Raw genomic sequence first — 23441 nt, 5'->3', positions numbered from 1 at the left:
ATTTCAAGTTTTAGTTTGCTTTCTAATTAATTGTTGATTCTAATTATCTTTGTCAATAATGCAGCTATCTACAAGAAGTCATAAGCTTCTGAGGTCAGGAAGGGGCAATATGCCAACTCGTTGCTCTTCCTGTTGAAGAAAAAGGCTAGCGAGCCATCATGACAGATGCCAACATGAGGCTTTGTAAATTGCTGGGAGAAGGTCAAATCTTGGCCTTTCATCCACGGGGGCCATCTGGTAAAAGATCCTTCCCTGTGATCGAGGAGGTCGAATAAACTAAGGAAGTTGTCCCCTTAGTTCGTAGGCGTCCTGCTCGAGATACTGACCAAGAACGCGCTCGTTCTGGTGTGAGCGCCATAACCTCTAGTCAAGGTAACAAACCCGATAACAATATCAAACGAGATGCAACATGCACACTGCTAGATCGATATAACCCGTCTCAAATTGTGCAGAGGGATGCTGATCCATTACTTCCACACATTTCCCAAAAGACAGGAATTTGAACCTTTCGTTTTATTAATCATTATTCAATTGATGAGGCCTAATTTAATCATGCAAAGCTAATGGGCATTCTCAAGTAGAATACCTACAAGAGAAGAGTTCAAATTTTACATTTTCAATTTGAGCCCAAATAAAACCTATCATTTTATGAAAAAAGTTTGTTTGAATCCCACTATTTTATAATGGGTCATCACTATAATCTCATCATCTAAGCCCAAATGCAAAAATGACACAAATAGTGATACAAGACATGTTATTAATTGGACGAGCCTAGCATACATTCTATATGGCATGTTAGATATTTTAATGCATGAACAATTATTTATTTCTAAAATAAATAATTTTTTTGGCTAAAACATCATAATCAACCAATCTACTGTAATCCATTAATTATGAATAATTAATCTAACTTAATTAATTCTAAAAGAAGATTTTAAACAATAAAATTTGAATACATTAATTAATTAAATTATTATAATTGTTTATTGTTTTAGAAAATATCTCCAACAAAAAATTTAATAAAATCAATTATTTATTTCTTTTTGAAAAACAATTTAGATATTTTGAAAAAAAAACACAATTTTAAACAAAAGTATCGAAGAAATTCATTTTTTTTTTAATTTAATACAAATTTCAAAAAATTTGAAATGACCAATTTCGAAATTAGTTGAATTTAAATAATAATTTTGAAAATTAAATAAATAAAAATAAAAAATACTAATTTCGGTTTAGTCAAAAACATTTTTTGTGTATGAATCTAAAACACATTTTGCATAGATTTTATTGGTATAATTCACCAAACAAAACACAAATAAAATCATAAACATGCAAATCATACAACAACAAATTTTTAGCACCTAACATACATTAAAAACCTAACACATGCATCTAATATATGCAACCCTCCAATCAATGTACCAAACATGTAAAAAAATTCACAAACAAACATATTCATACATATCGACAATTAACCTGGCTTTGAGGACAATAGTTGGAACAAAATGATAAAATCCATATGCATGCTTTCTATTTTTCACATAAACAATACAAAAGAAAAAAAATAGAAAACAACGACTCATGCTTGAATATAATTTTTTACGTAAATAAAATCCTAATTACTTACGTGATACGCAACGAAACAACAACATATTTTAGGAATTTTTGGAACCATTAGCATGTTTTTGAAATAGGAACAAGAGAGAGGATTATTTTAATAATAACACCACTTCATGCATATAATGTGAAGTTTCCCATTATAATTAACACTAAGAATTATAGTAGTAATTTATAAGTAATGAAAAATGAAATTATTTTGTATAATAATGTGATAAATGATAATAAAAGTATTATAAGGGAATAGTAACACCAACCAGAAAAAGTTTTCTTGATAATACTTTTATCATTAGCTAAATGAAAACCCCTTCCTTGAATGTGGATAGAAGTAAACACATTCTTCATTTATATGTGGATATGGGTAATAAGATATGAGAAAGTAAACATGTTACATCCAAAGCTCGCGAACGGTAATTTAAAATAAGTTGGATAAGGGAAAGGTGACCTTTCTACCTACAGGTGGGCCAATGGTTCAACTCATTGAAGGGTATGTGCTTCAGCTCAAGTGTAAAACTATGCCGCACATGAAATATCCTCTCAAACGTGCTTGAGTGTTAAGATGATAATGAGCTAGTACATAATTTCAAGCAGAAGAGTAACTAGTTACTAATGAAGCACACGACCAAATTAAGGTCGACGAACAAATGATCTAAATGGTAGACTGACATAATTAATATTGATTAAATGTTTTAATTAATGTTGATTAGGTCAAACATTAAAAATAAGAAAAAGTAGTTAGTGATATTTAATTTGCAATATATATTGTTACCCAAATTTGAATATTCATTGTAACAATTTGGATAACAAAATCCTTGATTTAAGGAGAATGATGGATCTAGCAATTCTATAAATATGGAGTTGATGTGTGTCGTATACTGAACCAAATTTAATTATATTTTATTTCTTAATTTTTTCAATTATTTCAGTATAACGATAAATAAATGTCAAACCCACGAGGACTACTGTTCAATTTATCATTCAAAATTTAAAACAAGAATTAGAAAGGAGATTTTAAACTTCGAAATGAAAAATAACATAAAATGATGAACGAGGCAATTGTACTGATAATTACAATTTTAAGAAAGAGTTAAGAGTCAATTCTCCACCATTAACAATCATTCATGATTAACAATGGTACTATTATTCCCTATTCCAAGTCAAATTATTAACCCTACATATAACACATAAACAATCATTATCTCAAATATCTCTTGTGTACTTTACTAAAACAAAGTTCTCTTAACAAATTCTTTTTACTAAACAACCTAATGGAAAAACACCTTAGATTTAAACTAGTAAAAGTAGTAATTTTTATGGAGATGAATTAATCTAAGAAACAAACCCAACATGCGTGCGATTCATTTAACCTATGTCATGTTCTTCATCACAAGTAAAGACACCATTGGAATTACCCTTAGTTGCAAATTATCACGAAAACCTAGAATTCTAAACGATGAGGTGAATAAAATCCTTATGATGATAATAGACTATAGAAAAATTCTATTAAGTGGTCATCTAAATAAGATTAAATTAATAATCATAAAATTAAGCATAGAAGAATATAAGAAATTCAATATTAGGAAATAAGAAACATAATATGTTAGCGTTGTACCCTAAAAGTACCAGCTAAATCGCCTTGTTCGAGATACAACTATCAAGCAATAGATGAAGGATACAAGACTGAAGACATGTCATTAACTCTAGATTAAATAGCTCGAGATTACATCATCGAGCTGGGCTACCATGGAATCCTTCAGATCGCCCTAAATGTTTGTGATAGAGATAGAATAACATACACGACCAGATCGCCCCCGTCAGTCTTCAAGCATTACTTGGGTCAGATCGTCCATGTGTATAATCTTCAGTTTGAGGAATATACTTAGTTCGTGGCATAAGGGTCACAGACTCAGAGATTCTTAATACACAATTAATACTTGTAATCGTTATCTACTAAATGCCCGATATCAACGGAATTTGCATATTTAAGGAATTATGTATTTGGGAAGTTACCCAATCCTATAAGTTACCAAATATTGTACGGTTACCCAAAATTTTCCATCAACCCCCAATAAATATAGAGGGAATAGATAGTAAAAGGGACCGAATTTTGTATGCAAAAACTCTGCATAAATTGTCTTAAACGATTTCTCCAAGAGTTCATAAATAGTTTAATATAGACTCGCGGACTAGGTGGATTTTAACCACTGGACCACGTAAAATTTCATGTGTTCTTGTTTTACAGTTTACAAAATTCTAATCATCTTTTTTCAGATTTCTTAATTTACTGTTGGCAAAAAACCATGTCAATAGTTAGAATTGGTTAAAATACAAAATCCAAGTGGTCTTACACAAGCTAGGTGTAACATTCTAAATGGTTTCACATAGTGAAGATGTAAAATTTAATTTTTTGTTGTAGGCATTTAAAAGTTATATTTTTTGGTCCAAATTGATACAATTAGGTATCTAAGGTTGCCCAAAAAGTTTGGGAGCATTTGGATGTGTGTACGGTCACTTTTGAGAAGTTGGACCTGCCCATATGGCGTTGTGTTGCCTCCTTGGAGGAAATGCATCACCTAATTCCTAAGTGTTTGGGAGAATCACACCAGGTGATGCATCATCTGCTAGTAAGCGACACATCGTCTATAGTCAGGCGATGCATCACTTGATGTGTCTGTACAAACACATATTTGAAGCTCCAAATGATGTGTTCAAAAGCCCTAATCTTGTCTGTTGGACTTAATGACATTGCGTACACTATAAAGGGGTTCTCTTAGAGTTTTGATAGACTTGATCACTATTTCAAATCTTTCTCGAACATCTCTCTCTGGCTCTCAAGAGCATGATTTTCTCAAAGAAATTCATAAAGAAAGTGCAAGTCTCTGTGAATTTCAAGGCTTGTTTAATACCAATTCTCTTTCCTAATAGAGAAAGCCTCAAACATCCATCAAGGGCTAGGAAATAGAGAATTATGATGATGATACATCTCAGGTATAAGCATTGGTTTTGATTTTCTCCATCTACAAAGGATACAAGTCATGTTCAAACTAGGGTTTGTAGCTTGCAAGAAGAATAAGGAGTTTTTTTTTACAACAACTAGGGTTTGCATTTCTCTATCTCAATCTTTTATTGGAATCTGTCAAGTGTTATTGTGTGTAGATTCTTATTATTGTTATTGATTGTTATACATTGAGTCTAATGTGATAATTGAATCAAGAGAGGTTAAAATCTTTTATAACATGTCATGTGATGACAACAAATCAAAAGAACCTATCCAAATTAGACAGCTTCAAGAGGAGACTCTTGGTTGGTGAACAACCTTTATTGCCTAGAAGAAGCCAATGGCTTATAGACTTGGGATCAAGTGAAAATTGCTCTCAAGTAGAGACAATATCTCTAGTTGAAGGAAACAATGAAGAAGTTAAATGGAAATATCCAATAGTACTTCAAATAGAAGATGATCCCAAAACTTTCAAAGAAGCTATATCCTCAAGAGACTCTGCTTTTTGGAAGGATGCAATAAATGATTAAATGGATTCAATCATGTATAACCACACCATGAAATTGGTTGACCTTCCACAAGGGTTTAAACCATCTGGGTGCAAATGAGTATTTAGTGTAATGCCCCGCATTTCGGGCACCTACTGGTATCTTAGAACGAGTGTTGAGTTGTGTATGAGTATTATTATGAATAATAATATAAACTTGAAAACAATGTTGCTAATGTTATCCAAAGTGTGAAATGTGCGGTTTGGTGACAAACCGAGCATTTTGGTCTCGGATTGAAATGGAAACCCTAATTGAGAAAATTCTCAGATAAATTATTATTGGAGAAGTATACTTTTGGAAAAATATTATTGGGCATTAAGTTATTGGAATAATTTAAATTAAGGTCCAAAAGTTTGATTTTTGTATGAAAAATCTCTAAAATTGCATTTTTGTGAAAAAATCACATTTAGCCAAAAATGAGATTTTGGCTAATTAAATTACATGAGTTATAAATATAGGAGTGTGACCACTTAAATTAAATTTCAAGGTCTATTTAATTTAATTACTCTGGGTTAAGATTTCAATTTGGAGAGGCAAGAAAAACATTACTACATAGTAACTTTGTTAGAAAATACACCATTAGGCTTAGATTAATTAACTAAATTAGGATTAATTAAGAAACAAAACCAAGCTTAACAAAGCATAGTGTAGGGTGGCAGCTAAGGGATATTATAGTAATTTTAGGTTAAATTTTTACTACATATAAAAGGGTGAAAAGTAAAAAATTCTTCATAATTCAAAAAACAAAACTTTGGCCTTAAATTTTTTCTCCAAAACTCTCAAGCTTGGCCGACTACAATAGGTCCTTTTCTTTGATTTCTTTTTCACAAATACTCACTCAAAATCTCAATCTCTCATCTCTTTCCTTCTATGCATATAACCCTAAGTCACTTGACATTGGTTTGAAGTTAAGGAAAACTTATACAAGCTAAACTTTCATTTGTTAAAGTTTTGAGTTTTGTTAGCTTTTGCTCTTAGATGAACTTGTTAGTTTGAGTAATCTGATTTTTGGACTTGTGGGGAGTATACATATGTAGATTAAAGGTTAAGCAAAGGAATAGATGTGCTAGACGTCATCCAAGTTCAATCAAAAGGTCTACAAGAGGTATATGGTCACCTCTATCTTATTTAGATTTTTAATAATCTGCCATATTTGAGTTATTTGATGTGTTTAAATCCATTATTGGAACTGTAATAATGTTTTTTTGTTGGCTGATAATACATGCATGGGTGTTTGGATAATTTTTTAGTGATGGAATCCAACATTTCCATAGGAAAAATATGATTTTATGTGAGAAAATTATAATGCCCAACTACTCAGGGACCGTTACATTCTGTATTTTAAATAGTGCTAAACTAGCTAAATGAGTTATTTGGCCATAACCATGTAGCTAAACGTGATCAACGGTTTAGGGTTAAAATTTTTGGTCAAAGATACAATCGTTTCACTAAAATGTTTACTTTATACATGGGATACCAAAATACATTTAAAAATGTTAATTACAATGGAAAAAGTTACAACCAGCCGACCTAGGCGGCAAAATAGGGTTGAGCCCTAGTTCCTCTTTAAAACCTCGGCCGTGGTGGTCATGCAGCCGCATATGTACACATCGACACCTAAGCTCTCCAACTCATGGATGGTCCAACTTTCTTTTTCCCTTACCTGCACCACAAAGCACCCGTGAACCAAGGCTCAACAAGAAAACTTAAACATGCTCCTAAGTAGTTAATAACATGTTACCCAATCATAATAAGCATGCCTAGCAGTTATAACCCTACTCGTGCATGCATACCATTCATATAAACGACAATAGTGTCATAAGGGGCCAATAGCCCAAGATAAATGATCAATGAAGCATACCAGGGTCCAATGCCCAAATTACATGATTAATGAATCATACTGGGGCTTAGCGCCCTAATACATAATTAATAAATCATATTAGGGCTCAACGCTCTAGGATATGGGACTAATGAGTCACCCAGGGGCCCTTTACCCTCTCCCCTGTATAACTAGCCTTGGAGCTGGACTAACATACCTAGCACTATAATTTTCCATGACCAATTTGTTGGTCAAGCATATATCACACTCCTAATTAGGCATAACCATATCGACTAGCGCTCACCGTGCTATTGCTGCACTTGACTCATAAGTCAATGCTTTCGACCGGCACTAAGGGTGCTAATGTCTTCCTCGACTCATAAGTCAATGCTTTTCGACCAACACTCAATGCTATTATCGTCCTTGACTTATAAGTCAATGCTTTCGACCGGCACTCAACATGCTATTGTCGTCCTTGACTTATAAGTCAATGCTTTTGACCGGTGCTCAGCATGCTATTGTCGTTCTTCACTCATAAGTCAAGTCTGGGGCCCAGGCCTAGGATATGGGACTAATAAGTCATCCTGGGGCCCATTTCCCTATTCTTTATATAACCAGCATTGGAGCTGGCCCAACGTACCTGGCACTAAGTTTTCCACGACCATTAGGTCAAACAAGCATATGATGCACTCCTGTAAGATTAATCAAAACGACCAGCACTCAACGCGCTATTGCCACCCTTGACTCATAAGTCCATGCTTTTCGACTAGTGCTCAGAGCGCTATTTCCATCCTTGACTCACAAGTCAAGCCTTTCTCAATCAGATAATGCAAACAGGCATATATCATAAGCCAAATATCCAAATACAAAGCATTCAACATGCTTAATTAATAATCACAAGCATAATCATAATCATGCACATTCTCAGGCGTTCATTCCCTATTCATATTCATGTTCAATAATTCAGGAATCACAAGCATAATCATAATCATGCACATTCACAGGCGTTCATGCCCTATTCATATTCTCGTTCAATAATTTGGGCCAAACCATAATCACATGTATCGAATACTGGGTGCAGTTTTCTTACCTCTAGTCCAAGCACCAGTTAAATGTGAATGACCCTCGAGCATGATCTTGTCCCGAGCCCTAGCGGTAACCTAGTCACAACCATAAATAATAATCTCATAAGATTCAATCCTTAAAAACTAACTCCGGGACCACTCCCGAGCTCTCGAGACTTCCAATCCCCCCAACGGGGTGGTGGAACCATCCCCCTGAGTCCCCAAAGTCCTCCCATGCCCTAAAAATGGGCATTGCTAAAATAGGTATAGCGTTGGGGCACTAAGGATAGCCCTGGGGTGCTACCTAAGTCAGAGAGCCACTGTAACGCCCTACTTCCTTAGAGCCGTTACTAAGTGAGTTTTAAGACAAAACAGTGTGCAATGAACTCGCTAACCGAGGTTTTGAAACAAAAGTGTGACTAATTAAAAGTTAGGGCTGTAATCTTTGAAAATGCGACATTTCATAAAAAAGCTTCTAGTATTAAACACTTGGGATCCCAAAATAAGGTTTGAAAACTATTTACATCTTGAAATGAGTTTACAGTTGATTGATCATAAAAATCATAGATTATTACAGCCATTTTCGAATAAACCCCCAACCAAAGCAGTCGGGCAGGCCAAACATGTACGCGTCGCTTCACGCTCTCCGTACTCATGGTTGGTTGACTCAGTCTTTGCCCTACCTGCAACACGGAGCACCCGTGAGCCGAAGCCCAGCAAGAAAACTCATGCAGAACATAACATATGCAGTTAATACAGTTTATCATAACAGATAATCCACAGATAAACAAGTCAACCAATAGACTAAGCAAACACGGCCATGCCGCCCCAGAGCCTTACCGAAGCCTGGGGTATCGGTTCTCACCGCGAGGATAACTCATGTATCCCTTGGGTCCCACCCTGAATATAGCATCCCATGTGCTAGGTGTTACTTTCGGCCCACGGCCGCCCCGGCCTACGCCGTACTCGGCCCACGGCCGCCCCGGCCTACGCCGTACTCGGCCCACGGCCGCCCCGGCCTACGCCGTACTCGGCCCACGGCCGCCCCGGCCTACGCCGTACTCGGCCCACGGCCGCCCCGGCCTACGCCGTACTCGGCCCTTGCCGTTCATTTCATCATAATCACACATATAGTACATTCGAAATAAGCATTCACACACATCACGGTTCATTTAAGGTTAAACATTTACACATAATACAATCCGGGGCCATGCCCTACAATCACACAGTGGGACCATGCCCTATTATCGGGTGTTACGGTTTTCTTACCTGTATCCCGAGCTTTCCGATGAACCACGGCCACGAGCACGGTCCTCTAGCACGAGCCTCCCCGAAATCCTAGTCACAACACACATAAGACACATTTAACAACCTTAAATGAGCCTCCAGGCCAAGCTCTAGTACTCGGAACGTTGAACTTCACCAAACATGGTAAAAGACTCAACCCCGAGCACCCTAGGTTAAATTCCCAAGCCTAAATTCTCAAAATCCCAAAATCCCTTAAGCGCCGCGGCATGGCCCAACCATGCCGCGGCATGGCCCCCAAACAGGGCCACAAAATACCCAGAAACAGGTAAGGGCCGCGGCCCTACAAGGACCATGCCGCGGCCCGCCCTCCATCCTCAGCGCATCTTAGCCTTCAAGGGCCGCGACCCTTCAAGAACCATGCCGCGGCCCGACCCTTCGAACCCAGAAAAACCCACCATTTTAATCTCTAAACCTCACCTTAAACCATCCCAAACACATATCTCAAAACATCATAACCCAACTCAATAACACAATCATACTCAAAATCCACCCATTTGATCTCAACTTAAGAGATCTAAACCCATAAACCAAAAACATAAACCAAAGCTTGAAAAAGCTTAAACCATGCTTCAAATTTCACAAATCAAAACATAAATCAAACTTAATTATGCATAAATTCCTTACCTTAAGTAGAGAATCCAACCCTAAGCTTCCTTCATCCTCTAAGTCTCCAATTTCAGCTCCTCCACTCATCTTCTTCTTCTTCATGGCCTAACTTTCCTTCTCCTTTTTCTTCTCTTCTCATTTTATCAAAACCCAACATATATGCCAAGCCCAAACCGTGTACCCCTATAACACAGCTCAAATTTGTCTAAACCCCTTGCCAAATGACCATTTTACCCCTTCATCAAAACCCTTTGCTAACTAAACCTCAAGGGCACACTAGTCATTTCTCCTATATTGCAATTCTACCATTTCCTTCACCTAAACTTGTTACTCACAGCAGTAACTAATGGTTACCCAGGTTACGCAATCACCAATAACCATTACCCGCTAAATCTCAACTTAACCATAAAATTCCCAAGGTACCCCTAGGCTCCTCCCGAGCCGGGTATAAAATCCCGTTGTGACTTTTAAGTTAATTTGCTCTCTAGGACCGTCTCGGCACGTGCATCACAACAATAACACCACACTCACGTGGTACAAATCACAGAATACAATTATCACATATATGCTCTCAGCGGGCTAAAATTACCAATTTACCCCTATCATGCAAACGGGGTCCACATGCATAATTATTTCACCTAACATGCATACTAACCACGTAGTCATGCACCTCAATGTTCAATTAGTCATATAACATGCTTTAAATCATAACCATGCATTAAACTCATAAAATCGCTCATAAATTTCATTATGCCCTCCTGGCACGCTAATCAAGGCCCTTAAGCCTTATTAGCGAAATTGGGTCGTTACAGCCACCATTTGGCTTCCCATGCTTAGCGCTAGGGCGCCAAGGACAGCGCTGGGGCGCCATCCCTACAACCCAAAATTTCTTTGTTTTCCCCCGAGTTCAAGTCACCAAAACCTCATCTAAACACCATCCAAACTCACAATTTAACCTCAAAACCTCATCAAAACCCAAGTTTAAACCCATTAAAAACACCACCAAAAAACTCAATCCAATACCTTGAACCTTAAAGCTCAAGAACAACCATAAAACAAAAACAGAACACCATTAAAACATAAATTGAAACTCACCTCAGCTATGATTTAATCATCCTAGCTGCAGCTAACAAAATTGTAGGCCCCAAGTCTTCAATTCCAAACCTTAGCCTCCAAAATTTTAAGAACTCCAAGGCACCACCTAAAGAACTTAGATAGAAAGAGAGAAGCATTTGAGAGAGAGAGAAAAGGTTGTAAGTTTCTCTGTTTTGGCGGTTTCCTTCAGCTGAAAAAACTAGGGACTCAAGTCACTACTTTATGCCCAAAATACCTATGCCCCTCGGGCCAACTCTCTCTCTCAAAGCCCTTCAAGGGAAATTTTATCATTAGCCACATACCACGTTAATCCTGATTAACACCTTATAATTCCCATTACTTCCAATATCCTAAAATAATTACCATATAATTTCCCCATTACCCGATCCCGATAATGTACTAAATTACCAAATTACCCCTAGGCGCATTCTGAGCCGAGTATTTGACCCCGTTGTGACTAAATCGTTACATTGATCGCTAGGATCGTCTAGTGTCAAATAACCCAAATATATCCACATAATGTTGTGGTCTCACACATATATGCCAAATATACCCATAAGAGGCTAAATTACGAAAATTGCCCTTTTAACCAGAAACGAGTCCACATGCATATTTAATACACCTAAACATGCATATCAAGCCATATTATAATATAACTCACATGATCATATAATGATACACATATATATCACATATACACATAATTCCTATAATTTTCCATCCTGCCCCCCTAATCAAGGCCCTAAGCCTTGTTAGGTAATTTGGGATGTTACAAAAATGTTTAAGACTTGACTTCCAATGAGTCAAGTGAAATTTTTATGAATGTGTTTCTGGATTTTATTGGTTCCATGATGTATTTTAGGAAGATTGGACATTTATAGTGAGTAGAAACCTTCAAAAAGGTTTTGAAATGGCGAAGTTATGATTTTTTTCAAAATTTGTGTGTCATCTGAAAAATAGCTTTCAAAAACTGTACAAATAGCGAAATTTGGACAACAAGTTCCATGAGTAAATTAATGTATTTTTGGCTGATTTTTGGGAGCATTATTTTGATAATTGTAAAACACTGGGTAAAGTTTTAAAGAAAAATATTAAAAATGCTAAAAGATATGATTTTACAAAGTTAGGCAAAAAATTATGGAAGCTCTAAATGACTTATGGACAACCATATGGATAATGAGCTTAATAAATTTTAGACCTAAATAATGAACCAAATGGATTTTATAATTTTTTAAAGTTCACTAAAAAGATTAGTTTTTCCATGGGCTGTTTTGAAGGGGGACTTTTCAAAATAGTTTTCACCAAGTAGAAATGGTTATTCTGTGTAAAATTTGGCAAGGTACTTCTTAGAATAGCCAAGATTGGTTATACAAAGTTTGAGAATTTTTGGAGTTATAGATTTTCAAAAATAATTTTCTAAATTAGGCAACTTAGAACTAAAACTAACAAAGTTTTACACTTTGAAAAAAAATGTAATTTAATCTTGGTAATTATAGATTTAAGTTTCGCAAACTAAATAATTATCAAGGTTAGTTTGGATATTAGAAAATTAATATTTTATTAATTATTGAATTTTTTTTAAGAAAATTAAAAAGGCTCCAATACCCTAATTTTTCAAAGAATTGAATTAAATTATCTTTTTAACATAAAAGCATTCCGTTGATGCTATTTTTTTGGCAACATGAGATTTAGAAATCCGACAATAGAGAGACTAGACTTTTAATAAACCAAATATAAAGAAAAGACAAAAAGCAAGAACACGAAAAATACACTCACGATTTTACTTGGTTCAGTGGTTAAAATCCACCTAGTCAACCATTCACTATTATTGATCTGTTTAGGACTCTTGATGAAATCATTAATGATAATTTCAACAAAGTTTTGGCATGAACAAAGTCGATCCCTTTTACTGTCCATTCCCCTTGTATTTATAGGAGATTCTCATGGACAACTTTGGGTAACCGTACATTAATATGGTAACTTAAAATTTTGGGTAATTTCCCATTTGCATAAATACATAATTGCCTATCAATTTTATACCCATCATGACGGGTAATATATACATAATAAAATCTAGGCATTGATTAGGCGTATAAGGATCTCCGAGTCTTTTGTGATCCTTCACTATGCGTCATAGTTAGACTTCCAGGAGATGGACACTCTCCTCAAACTGGGTGTTGTTGGACTAATGTGAACTGACGAGGATCATGTTAAGAGTTTCATGAGGAGGACTCAGGTGATGTATACCTCGAACTAAGTTGTTGGCGTAAGAGATGATCTAGAGACTCTAGTTGTTGTAGCCTGTCAAGAAAGCTCAAGCTGCTTACTCCAGAGTTAACAAGATACTCTTTATATGTACATTTTCTTCATACACTTGTTTGCCAGCTGTACCCCGTGATGAGTAATTCTACTTGTATTTTTGGGGTACAACATTTGTCCCCCAAGTCCCTGCTCGTGCATGACGTCATGTCTGACACGCACAGTAGGGGATTTTTTGCCTGCGTTATGGGGAATCGTGCCCACTTACCCACTCGAGTATGGGACACATCTCTACTCTTCACTGGCGCTTGTTCGGTCATCAAGTACTGTGACACCTATCCTATCACCATTTTGTCACAGTTCGAGATATTTAACTCAGGCCCTTGAATCTTGAACTGATCTAATCGTGTGGCTCAGATTAGTTCCTGAAGTTTACGTATAAATAGGTGAACCAAGCCTGAGCTTCACCACCATTGCATTCGACATTTTTCTTTTCTCTTTCTTCTTCTCCAAAATACTCAAAGTTCTTTGCATTTCCCTATTCCCAAAAACTTTGACACTCACTCTCTAAGTCTGCTAGCATTTTCTATTCTTCCCTCATTTCTTCACTTTGTCAACCAAGAATTTTATATCTGGTTAAAATTTATTTTTCTTGTTTTTCAAAAAGTTTTATGAAAGTTTCAAATATTTTTGACCTGTTTTGGTCTGGTACGACTCTAGTAGAGGTGTTTTATGTAGCCAAAATGGATAGCATTAGGAACAGCTAGGAATCATGCACCAAAGAAAATGGGCTAGCTTCTGGGTTCGTGAGACGAACGTTTCAATATTTAGGTTTGAAGATTTGAGGGCTTTTAGGTTCAGTTCTAGCTAGCCCTAGAAATACAAGGAAAAGTAAGAACGATCTTTGAAGGTTCGAGATTTGGAGGAGAGTCAAGGAAGGGGAAAGATAAGTGTGCTAGGGAAGCTAGACGAAGTCCACCCTCGTGCATCATGAGCCTGGAGCAGCGACCCCCAAATATTTTTAAGGGGGAGAATGATTCGATTGCTTTCACGGATGAGGATGCACGAGGGGTGCATTTCCCCCACAATGACCCCTTGGTGCTGACCGTCCAACTGGCCAATATGAGGGTACATCGAATCCTCGTGGACAATGGAAGCTCTGTGGACGTCTTGTATCGTCCCACCTTGGAGAATATGGGCTTGGGCATCAGGAACTTGAAACCCTTCCATACCTCCTTATACAGATTCACGGGGGACTCAATACAACCCTTAGGAATGATCGAATTGGCCCTCACCATGGGAGAACAACCAATACAAACCACTTTCATGGAAAACTTCGTCGTAGGAGATTGCGCTTCTACTTTCATTGTGGTATTGGGGAGACCATCCTTAAGAGAATTGAAAGCGATAACCTCAATATATCACTTAGTTGTCAAATTCTCGACTCTTGGGGGAATAACAAGCATGAAAGGGGAACAAAAAGAAGTGAGGGAGTGTTATAACACCTCCCTCCACACGGATGTAAAGCCACGGGAACCCATGGTGATGGTAATACATGGAGGCTCAAACCCATAGGAGCTAGATCCCCGAGTCACAGAGGAGCCTAGGGCTGAATCTGTGGAGGAGTTGGAAGAAATTGTTGTAATGACACTACTACAAAACTGTACTTAGATGACACACATGAGACGACGTTTTTAGTAGACATGTCTTCTCATGTTAAAAATAAACATATGACGACTGACTCTCTATAACCATCGTGCCATGCACAACAAAACTTACATTAGACAACAGTTCTTAGAAGAATGTCGCTAGATGTTTATTTTTAACATAATTAGACAGTTCTACTCAGATTGTTGTCTCATGTGCGTCGTCTTATTATTATAATTTTATTTAAGGCTTATTAGGATTTTTTTCCCCTGAACTATTACCAATCTAAATCGTGCCTCCGAATTTTTTAACTTGTTAAAAATTCCCCCTTAATTATTCACGATACTAAAATGTGGGACTTCCATCCAATTTCGCTAATGGAATGGTGATGTGGTAGTTTGGTGGCCAATATGGTATTTCCACGTCAATGCTTCGTTTATAATATAAATAATAAATATGATTCTTGCCCCCCGAACTATTACCATTACCAAATTGTGCCCCCTGATTTTAAAAAATTTAAAATTAAACAATCTTTTGAATATTAAGAAAAGGAAAAAATCATTAAAATTAAAAAAAAAAAATTGACGGTGACAAAAAATTGGCTTGGGTGTTGGGCATGCGTCAAAATGAGGGTAGTGACATCGTCGACAGACTGGGCTCATATGGGTCCCTTGTGACATTCAGCTTTGGTGTTGCCTTAAGTTTTTATTTTGTATGATTTAATTTAATTTAAATGGTTTTTTAGTTTAATGCTTTTTATATTTTCTTATTAATTTTCAAAATATTGTTTAAATTTTAAATTTTAGAATTTGAGGGGCATAATTTGGTAACGGTAATAGTTTGGGGGGTAAAATCCTATCTATTTTTTAAATTATACACGTAGCAATCCACATCAGCACTCCAGTGTCGCCATATCACTATTCGGTTAGCAAAAGTGGACGGAAGTCCCACATTTCAATAACATAAATAGTTCAGGGAGAATTTTTAACAGGCCAAAAAATTCAGGAGGCACGATTTGGTAGTGGTAATAGTCCGGGGGAAAAAAATCCTAATAAGCCTTTTTTAAAGGGTCTTAATATTAAATATACTTAATATTATTGGATAACGTATATATTTTAATATTTATAAAAAATATTGTCTAGACATATCTATTAATACTTTAATTAGTTGTTAAACTTTTTATATATAATATTATACTTTTAATTAATTATATTATATTAATAATACTTAAAACTTAAATCAAATAAAATTATATGTCTAATATTAAGATATGTTACTCATGCATGTTTCTTATTTTTTTGAAACTAAAAATAATTTATATAAAAAAAATTTAATATTGTAAAAAAAAGTTTACATGTTTAATAAGTGATATAATTTTTTTTTTGAAAGTAATGAGTGACATAAATTAATTGTGTATTACACGTTTAATAAGTCTAATAAAATAATGAAACTTTAGCAAAAAAAAATTGAAATTGAAATACACAGCCACTTAGCCCCAAATAAAATTAACAAAAGAAGAAAAATCCCTAATCTTTTATTCTCTAGTCTCTACCAGTTGGCTTCTCTGGATCTCACTCAAACTCAGCCTCTCAATCGTTTTTCTCTCATGCTCACGCTTACCCGCTCGATCTATTCTCTCTCACACTCAGCTCCCTCGATCCGTTCTCTCACTTAGCCTCTGCAAGAACTCAACCTCTACAAGAACTCAGCTCTTGTCTTTCTCTCCATAACGTCGAGCTGCTCTCCTTCCCACCCAGCCTCGGCAAGAACCAGGCGACCCCGCCGATGCAAGAACCAGGCCACCATGGGGTAAACTAGGCAAACTTCCAATTGTTTATGAGGTAATTTTTTTTCAGATTCAATTTAATATGGAGAAAATACTTTAAATATAGTCAATATATATTTTTTTTTGTTGGAATTATTTTTAATTAAGAGAATACACTCTGGTTCTTGTTGAATGGTTCTTGTTGATCGAGCGGGTGTACATATAAGATTGAAGTGCTAGTTCTTGTTGAGTTTTAAAGAACTTGTTTGAAGAGTTGTTGTTCTTAATTCTTTTCTGTGCATACCAGCTGTTTGTTTCATTGTTTTTCCTGAGTTGGAGTGCATAAATGTTTATTATTGGTGTTAAGGTGTCATTATAGGATCTTGATATTGTGTAGGAATTATTTTTGGGTGTTCAAGGTGTCATTACGGCTGAGAGTTGTCTTGACAACACCAAGATTGATTTTTCTTCTTCTTTGTGTTGTTTAGATTGTTTTGGAACTGTTCATTTTCTGTGCATAATTTGGGTATGAGATTGTGAAGTAGATATTTATTTCTTTTTTGGGTTTGTTCAATTTGGTTCAATTACTTTGGTTTGATGTGTTTTGTGTTTTGAGTTTTGAAGATTTAACATATAATTCAATAATAAAACGATAAAAATATGTGTTTTGAGTTCTGGAAGTTACGTGTTGCTAAAGGACAGCCTACACCTTCTGTAGCTTCTCAGAATTCTGTTAACAAGAATGTTCCACCGGCTTCAGAATGGAATCATTCTCCACATCCACTGCTCAGCAACCCATTGGATCATCAAATACATTTGAAAGATCTGTTGCAGAGACAACATATGAAGTTACCCCACTGGACGATGAAGGTTCATCAAATTACTTTGTTTTGTTTTAAGAGTTAAATTAATTTGACGCTTATAGTAGTAATATCAATTAAGTTTATTAGCAAATTTCTTTGCCATTTAATATGCATCATGAATTAACAACTTTTGATTGAATATGATCTGTTTTGGTGTTAATATATGATATTAATAATAGTAATGTTTTTTTGGAGGGGCATATATACCTTGGGTTCGTATTTGCTTTATATATCTTTTTTTAGGTGAAATCAAATCTGTTTATGTGAGAAACTTGCCGGCTACTGTATCTCCTTTCAAAATTGAAGAGGAATTTAAAAAATTTGGTAAACTAAAGCAACCTGAGGGCGTGGTCATTAGGAGTTGCAAGGTCTGTGTCCTTGACCTTTACCATTTTTATATTTTTTAGGCTTGGGAGTCCTTTCCCGGTCCTGCAATACCACTGTGCATGTTTATAAGCTGAAATATTTGGTATGTGCAGGATGTTGGTGTTTGTTATGCATTTGTCGAGTTTCAAGACATTACCGGTGTTCAAAATGCAGTCCAAGTTTTCCTTACTATTATTATTTAATTTAAAACCCAATACTATGTGTTTGTTTATCAAACTTGAATGCTCATTTTCCTCCTTTATGAAGTCAGCTTCTATCTACTTAATGTTATTAGTTTTGGATGAATGCTAGCTGGCTTTGCTTCTATTAACTCTATCTTCTGCCAAATTTGAAATTCACTCTCTTAAAATTATCTCTGTTGGTAATGGATCTTCTGACTGGATGTCAATTAATTAGGATTGTTCTTTACAACTGTAGGCAGCAACTGTTCAGATTTCTTGACGACAAGTATACATTGAAGAGCGCAGACAAGATAGCAACATCCCATCTCGATTAGCAAGTACGTATATGTTCATTCTAATCCTTTTGGGTAATCTCAAGATATCTCTGAATGCAGTAGGTGTATCTGCCACAGTATGAACCAGGCAGGGTTTGATGTTGACTTCATATGCTTTCTGTCACTTAAATCATTTTGGAAGAAGTCTCTTAAATCAAAGGACAATGCTTATTGTTTTTTATTCCTACCAGAACTGCCTAGTACTTCACTTTTAGACATGGGCTACAGCTTTTAGCACTGTTAGCTGATCTTTATGATGTTATTCATGCTAAGACCATGATGTATTTCATTTAGAGCACTGAAAACTAACATATGAGTTTAAAACATCATATTATGTAGGGTCATGAACTTGTGTGTCTGTATGTGTTATCACATTCATTAGTACCTCCCTATTGAGAATCCAACATGTGGATGATGCATAGATACATTGTTATTACTAATTTAAACTCGATTCACTAAATTCTTTTAGATAAATGTTTATTACGAAGTGGAGTTTATACGCATAGTATGCTGCTGCTGTTCTCAGAATCCTGTGATTATTTCTAGGTACAAATTCTTTAGAATATTTGAATATGGCCAATAATTTGAAAACAAAATTTTCTTATTCTCTTAACCAAATTTTAGCTTACAACTTGCCATGGCTTCTTTCTCTTTTGCTCATACTCATTTTGCTACCATATTTATAGATACATTTGTTCTAGACGTGATAAGATTTTCATCTTATCTTTTTATGGTCCAAACATATACAAGCACCTTCGTATTACAAAGATGCCTCACAAATTCTAATATTCTTGTCTTCAAACTTTTATTCTAGCTCACAGTTTCAGCTAATTTTGTGAAAATATGAAATTATCTAGATCAGGCCCTTTTTTCAATTATGGTGTGAAATCAATGTTAGGCATTTTTTAATAGATAATGTGCTTGTTTTTATTTATTTATCTCTTTTCTTTTCTGTATCAGAAGACATAACGAGGAAAATCAGAGAAAACGGAAACACAGAAAAATAGCAAAAAGTATAAGTGATCTCTAAATTAGAGGAACAACCTCATCAAATTTTGGTACATTACTCGAATCTCATCCCCAATTAAATTTTTATTGTTGTCTTGCTTTCATTTCTTTCCCCATACCCCTAATGGAAAAGAGTTATCTATCCTTCTATCACTACTGGGTAACAAAAAGTTGGATGGGTAACTGATGATTAAAGACATGCCACAATCTCCTGAATGTGTCGTTTCTTTCAAGAGCATTGTCTTCTGAACTTTTATTTGCCTCTATATCAATTATAACTACATTGTATATGTATGGAAATGAATTTATTTTGTATATACCCCATGTTTGTATATGCATGAATATCCTTTTGTAATGACATCTTTAAGAGACTAAAATTAGATTAGAAGTGAGTGTCATATAATAAAGGGCAACTTTTGCAAAGTGACAAACAAATATAAAATTAGACAATTAAAGAAAAAGGGAAAATATAAATAAGTAGGGAGAGTATCAACAAATATATATATGAACTAACAAATCATGTAATCAATTTTCACTGTATGCGTTCGAAATTAAAATCCCATATTGTACTTCATTGGTGCTTTACAAATTGTGTTATATTAAATGTTACTAAAATAGAAACAAGTCAGAAATAAAAATAAAGATGACAAAAACACTACTGTAAGTTTGAAAGGCATGGATTAGGAGGAAATAACCTTGCTCTCAATCAAGCAATCTTCTATGTTTCTCATTTGTCCTGTTTTGTATGCTAGTTTGTCCCTCATATTTGCAAGCTTGGGTAGAAGATTTACTGTATTACTTCAGACAAGGTGCCTTTTCTACGATGAATGTGCTCTTTTACATCCTTCTTTCAGTTTATGCCTTTTCTACGATGAATTTGCTCTTTTACATCCTTCTTTCAGTTTATTCATAGTTTGAATGAGAATGTATGGTCTACTCTAATTTATTATTTTTGGTTATACCATTTGTGCCTTTAAAGTGTTCTTAAATATAAATACTTCAATTTACAGTTCATCGAAGAAGGTGTAGAGGAGAATAATACTGATACTGGTGAAGGAACTGGTGATGATGAATGCATCTCTATTATTAATTAACGAAACATAGAAAATGTAGGTTCTTTGCACTTGCAAGATCAGGTAAAGTTTTATTAAACCAGGGATTCTAGTATGATATTTATCGCTTCTTAAACTAATGTCAAAGCTAGACATTTTCTTGAAGAATTTTGAAGAAATTTGGAACTCATTTTCCAACATAACTGTTGAAATAAAAAACAAAATGTCAGGAAATTGCAATTTTATTTATTTTCTTGATAAGAACTTGAATTTCATTGGTGAAATTGAGGAAGCATGTCCATCTTCATTTATTCTTTGTTTAATGGTGCTAGTGTTAGTTCAATATATTCAAATTGGGATACATTCAGGACGAGTGGACATTAGATTGTACTGAGGCAGGGGAGCTAGAGGACAGAGCACATTATCGCCAGGCCGGTGAAAGCAGTGTACCTGAAACTTAAGATACAAATGACGAGGTCTCCCTTTGCTCTCTTAACATTTATTTTTAAATCAACGTTTTCAGTAGAACAATTATGTGTGCTCTTTTCATTCTTTTTGAAACTGTTCGGAGCTGAGTTCTATTCTCGGTCTCAAGTATGCTGTTAAAGTTATTTCAATACTATTTAGGCTTAAGTACTTGATGTAGATGAATATGGATATAATATTATCCTAGAAATTACTGTTATCTTTAGTTAGTATCTGATTTTATTTGAAGTTCTCAGAGTAAGTTTTGTTTTTAGTAATAATTGCCTGTCTATAAATTAATTTATCTTAAAGAATCTCCTCCAAATGATTTGAAGAACCTTATGAACAGGTAATACATTTGAAACTCATTTTAGAATATAATACGGTTTGATATGGAAATAAAAAATTAATATGCTCTTCATATTGGTGTATATATAGTGTCTCTTACATTAAGCGAAAGACCGAAAGGAATGAAAAAATTTCAAGTGGAAAATAGTCAATTGCCCTCGTCAAACATCGTCAGTAGAGTGCGGCTTTTATATCATAAGGATAATGAAAGACTATTGCTTGAATGAGATACACATGCGATGGCTAACTAGTAATGTAAGTGTATTTATTATTATTGAACTACAATTCTATTAGATTTAATTTCTGACTTAGTTTTTTATTTTGTGTTTTGTAGTGTGGTGGGAAGAATACATATACACTAGGCGGAATTAATGAAACTTGAAATGAATGGGCAGCCAAGCTTCTTGAGCGGATGAGTCATAGCTAGAGTAATTTTTTAAATCTGAATTAAAAAATATCCTTATTGCAGTATTTAGTTAGCACTTACATAGTTATTCTAAGTGTATATTTTGATTTTGTAATTTTTAAATTTGGAACATACTGCGTCCTATTAATTTAATCTGCCTATTGATTTTGTCTGAACTATGTTGTAGTTACAGAAATTATGAATGAATATAGTGGTTGAAAATAAAGAAATGAAAAAATTCTCATATTCTACATGGGACGTCGGTCTCCACAAAACTGTCATTTTATGTATTGCATGGGACGATGCTTGCACATAAATTGTCATCTCATGTACTGCAGGAGGAAGACGTTTGAGTAGGAACTGTTGTCTCATTTACTGCAGTGGATGACGCTTGCACAGAAATTGTCGTCTCATGTTCCACAAGAGACAACGTTTGTATAGGAACCATCGTCTCATGTACGACAGGAGATGACACTTTTATTTCAACCGTCGTTTCATGCTTTACATGGCATGACATTGCATGGGATGACGGTATTAGAACCGACGTATGAGAGTCCATACGACGGTTTAAAACCATCGTCCCATTTCAATTTTGTAGTAGTGTGGAGGAACCATTGAGAAAGTTGAAGGTGGGAAAAAACCTTCAAGGCGACGTAAAAGAGAAGTTAGTAAAATTTCTGAAGGATAACCTTGATGTATTTTCTTGGAGTCATCAAGACATGGTAGGGATAGACCCTTCCATCATGTGTCATCACCTAAATATCGACTCCCAGGCAAGACCTATGAGACAGAAGAGGCGAGCGCTCGACCCCAAGAGATATGCAGCCTTGAAGGAGGAAGTCGACAAATTAAAGACAAATGGATTCATCCGTGAAACGTTCTACCAAGTATGGGTATCGACCCCAGTGCTAGTCCCAAAGCTAAATGGAAAGTGGAGTACTTGTGTGGACTTCACTAACCTTAATAAGGCTCGCCCTAAGGATAGGTTCCTGCTTCCAAAGATAGATCAATTGGTGGACGCAATAGCCAGGCATGATTTACTTAGCTTCATCGATGCTTATTTTGGATACATGCAGATACCCATGAACCCAGCTAATGAAGAGCATACTTCATTCATAATGGATAATGGACTCTATTGCTATAGAGTGATGCCTTTTGGGATGAAGAATGTAGGTGCCACTTACTAGGGATTGGTGAATAGGATGTTCGTGTAACGACCCAAAATTACTATTAAGGCTTAAGGGCCTTGATTAGTGTGCCAGGAGGGCATAATTGGAGGTTAAGAGAATTAATTGTAAGAAAGCATGAATAAGGGTATTGGATAAGTATGTGGGCCCTGTTTGGCTGGTAAGGGCATAATTGTAATTTTGGCCCGCTAGGGCGTAAACGTGATTGTGTGTGATAAGTTGTTGAGACAACATTATTATGTGGATAGATAGATAAATATATATGCGTGTACATGTGTGTGCATTTGTAACTTTCGGCACGAGGCGATCCTAGGGAGCAGGTAGCGGGAAAAGTCACAACGGGACCCGATACTCGACTTTGGATAAGTCAGGGGTGTTTTAGGTATCGGGTAGTTATTTAGATTATCGGGTTATGAAAATAAATATATGGAGATATATTTGAGGTTAGAAAGTCTAGGTGGGAATACTGGTGGATTTTACCATTTTTTCCTCGGGGACATTTTTGG

At 35.5% G+C, this 23441-nt stretch overlaps 1 protein-coding gene and 1 long non-coding RNA gene across 3 annotated transcripts; both read left to right on the top strand.

The window, feature by feature from the left end:
* Positions 1-16981: 16981 nt before the first annotated feature.
* LOC133780515 (nuclear transport factor 2-like) lies at positions 16982-18196 on the top strand. Its single transcript, XM_062220209.1, has 3 exons — positions 16982-17593; positions 17830-17954; positions 18066-18196. Exons 1-3 carry the CDS (start codon positions 17485-17487, stop codon positions 18153-18155), a joined length of 324 nt encoding a protein of 107 aa, XP_062076193.1. The 5' UTR covers positions 16982-17484; the 3' UTR covers positions 18156-18196.
* Positions 18197-18204: 8 nt separating this feature from the next.
* On the top strand, positions 18205-21246 carry LOC133780516 (uncharacterized). 2 transcript variants are annotated; one of them, XR_009869380.1, is made up of 4 exons: positions 18205-18472; positions 19430-19527; positions 20488-20613; positions 20862-21246. It is a non-coding gene; the product is annotated as an uncharacterized LOC133780516 (long non-coding RNA). The 2 variants fall into 2 exon arrangements; XR_009869379.1 differs by lacking the exon at positions 18205-18472 and having other exon boundaries at positions 19236-19527.
* The last annotated feature ends 2195 nt before the right edge of the window (positions 21247-23441 follow it).

This window comes from Humulus lupulus, chromosome 5, assembly GCF_963169125.1.
Source record: "Humulus lupulus chromosome 5, drHumLupu1.1, whole genome shotgun sequence".
Taxonomy (NCBI): domain Eukaryota; kingdom Viridiplantae; phylum Streptophyta; class Magnoliopsida; order Rosales; family Cannabaceae; genus Humulus; species Humulus lupulus.
The sequence above is the reverse complement of the archived record's forward strand: the minus strand, read 5'-3'. Positions and strand labels throughout refer to the sequence as shown.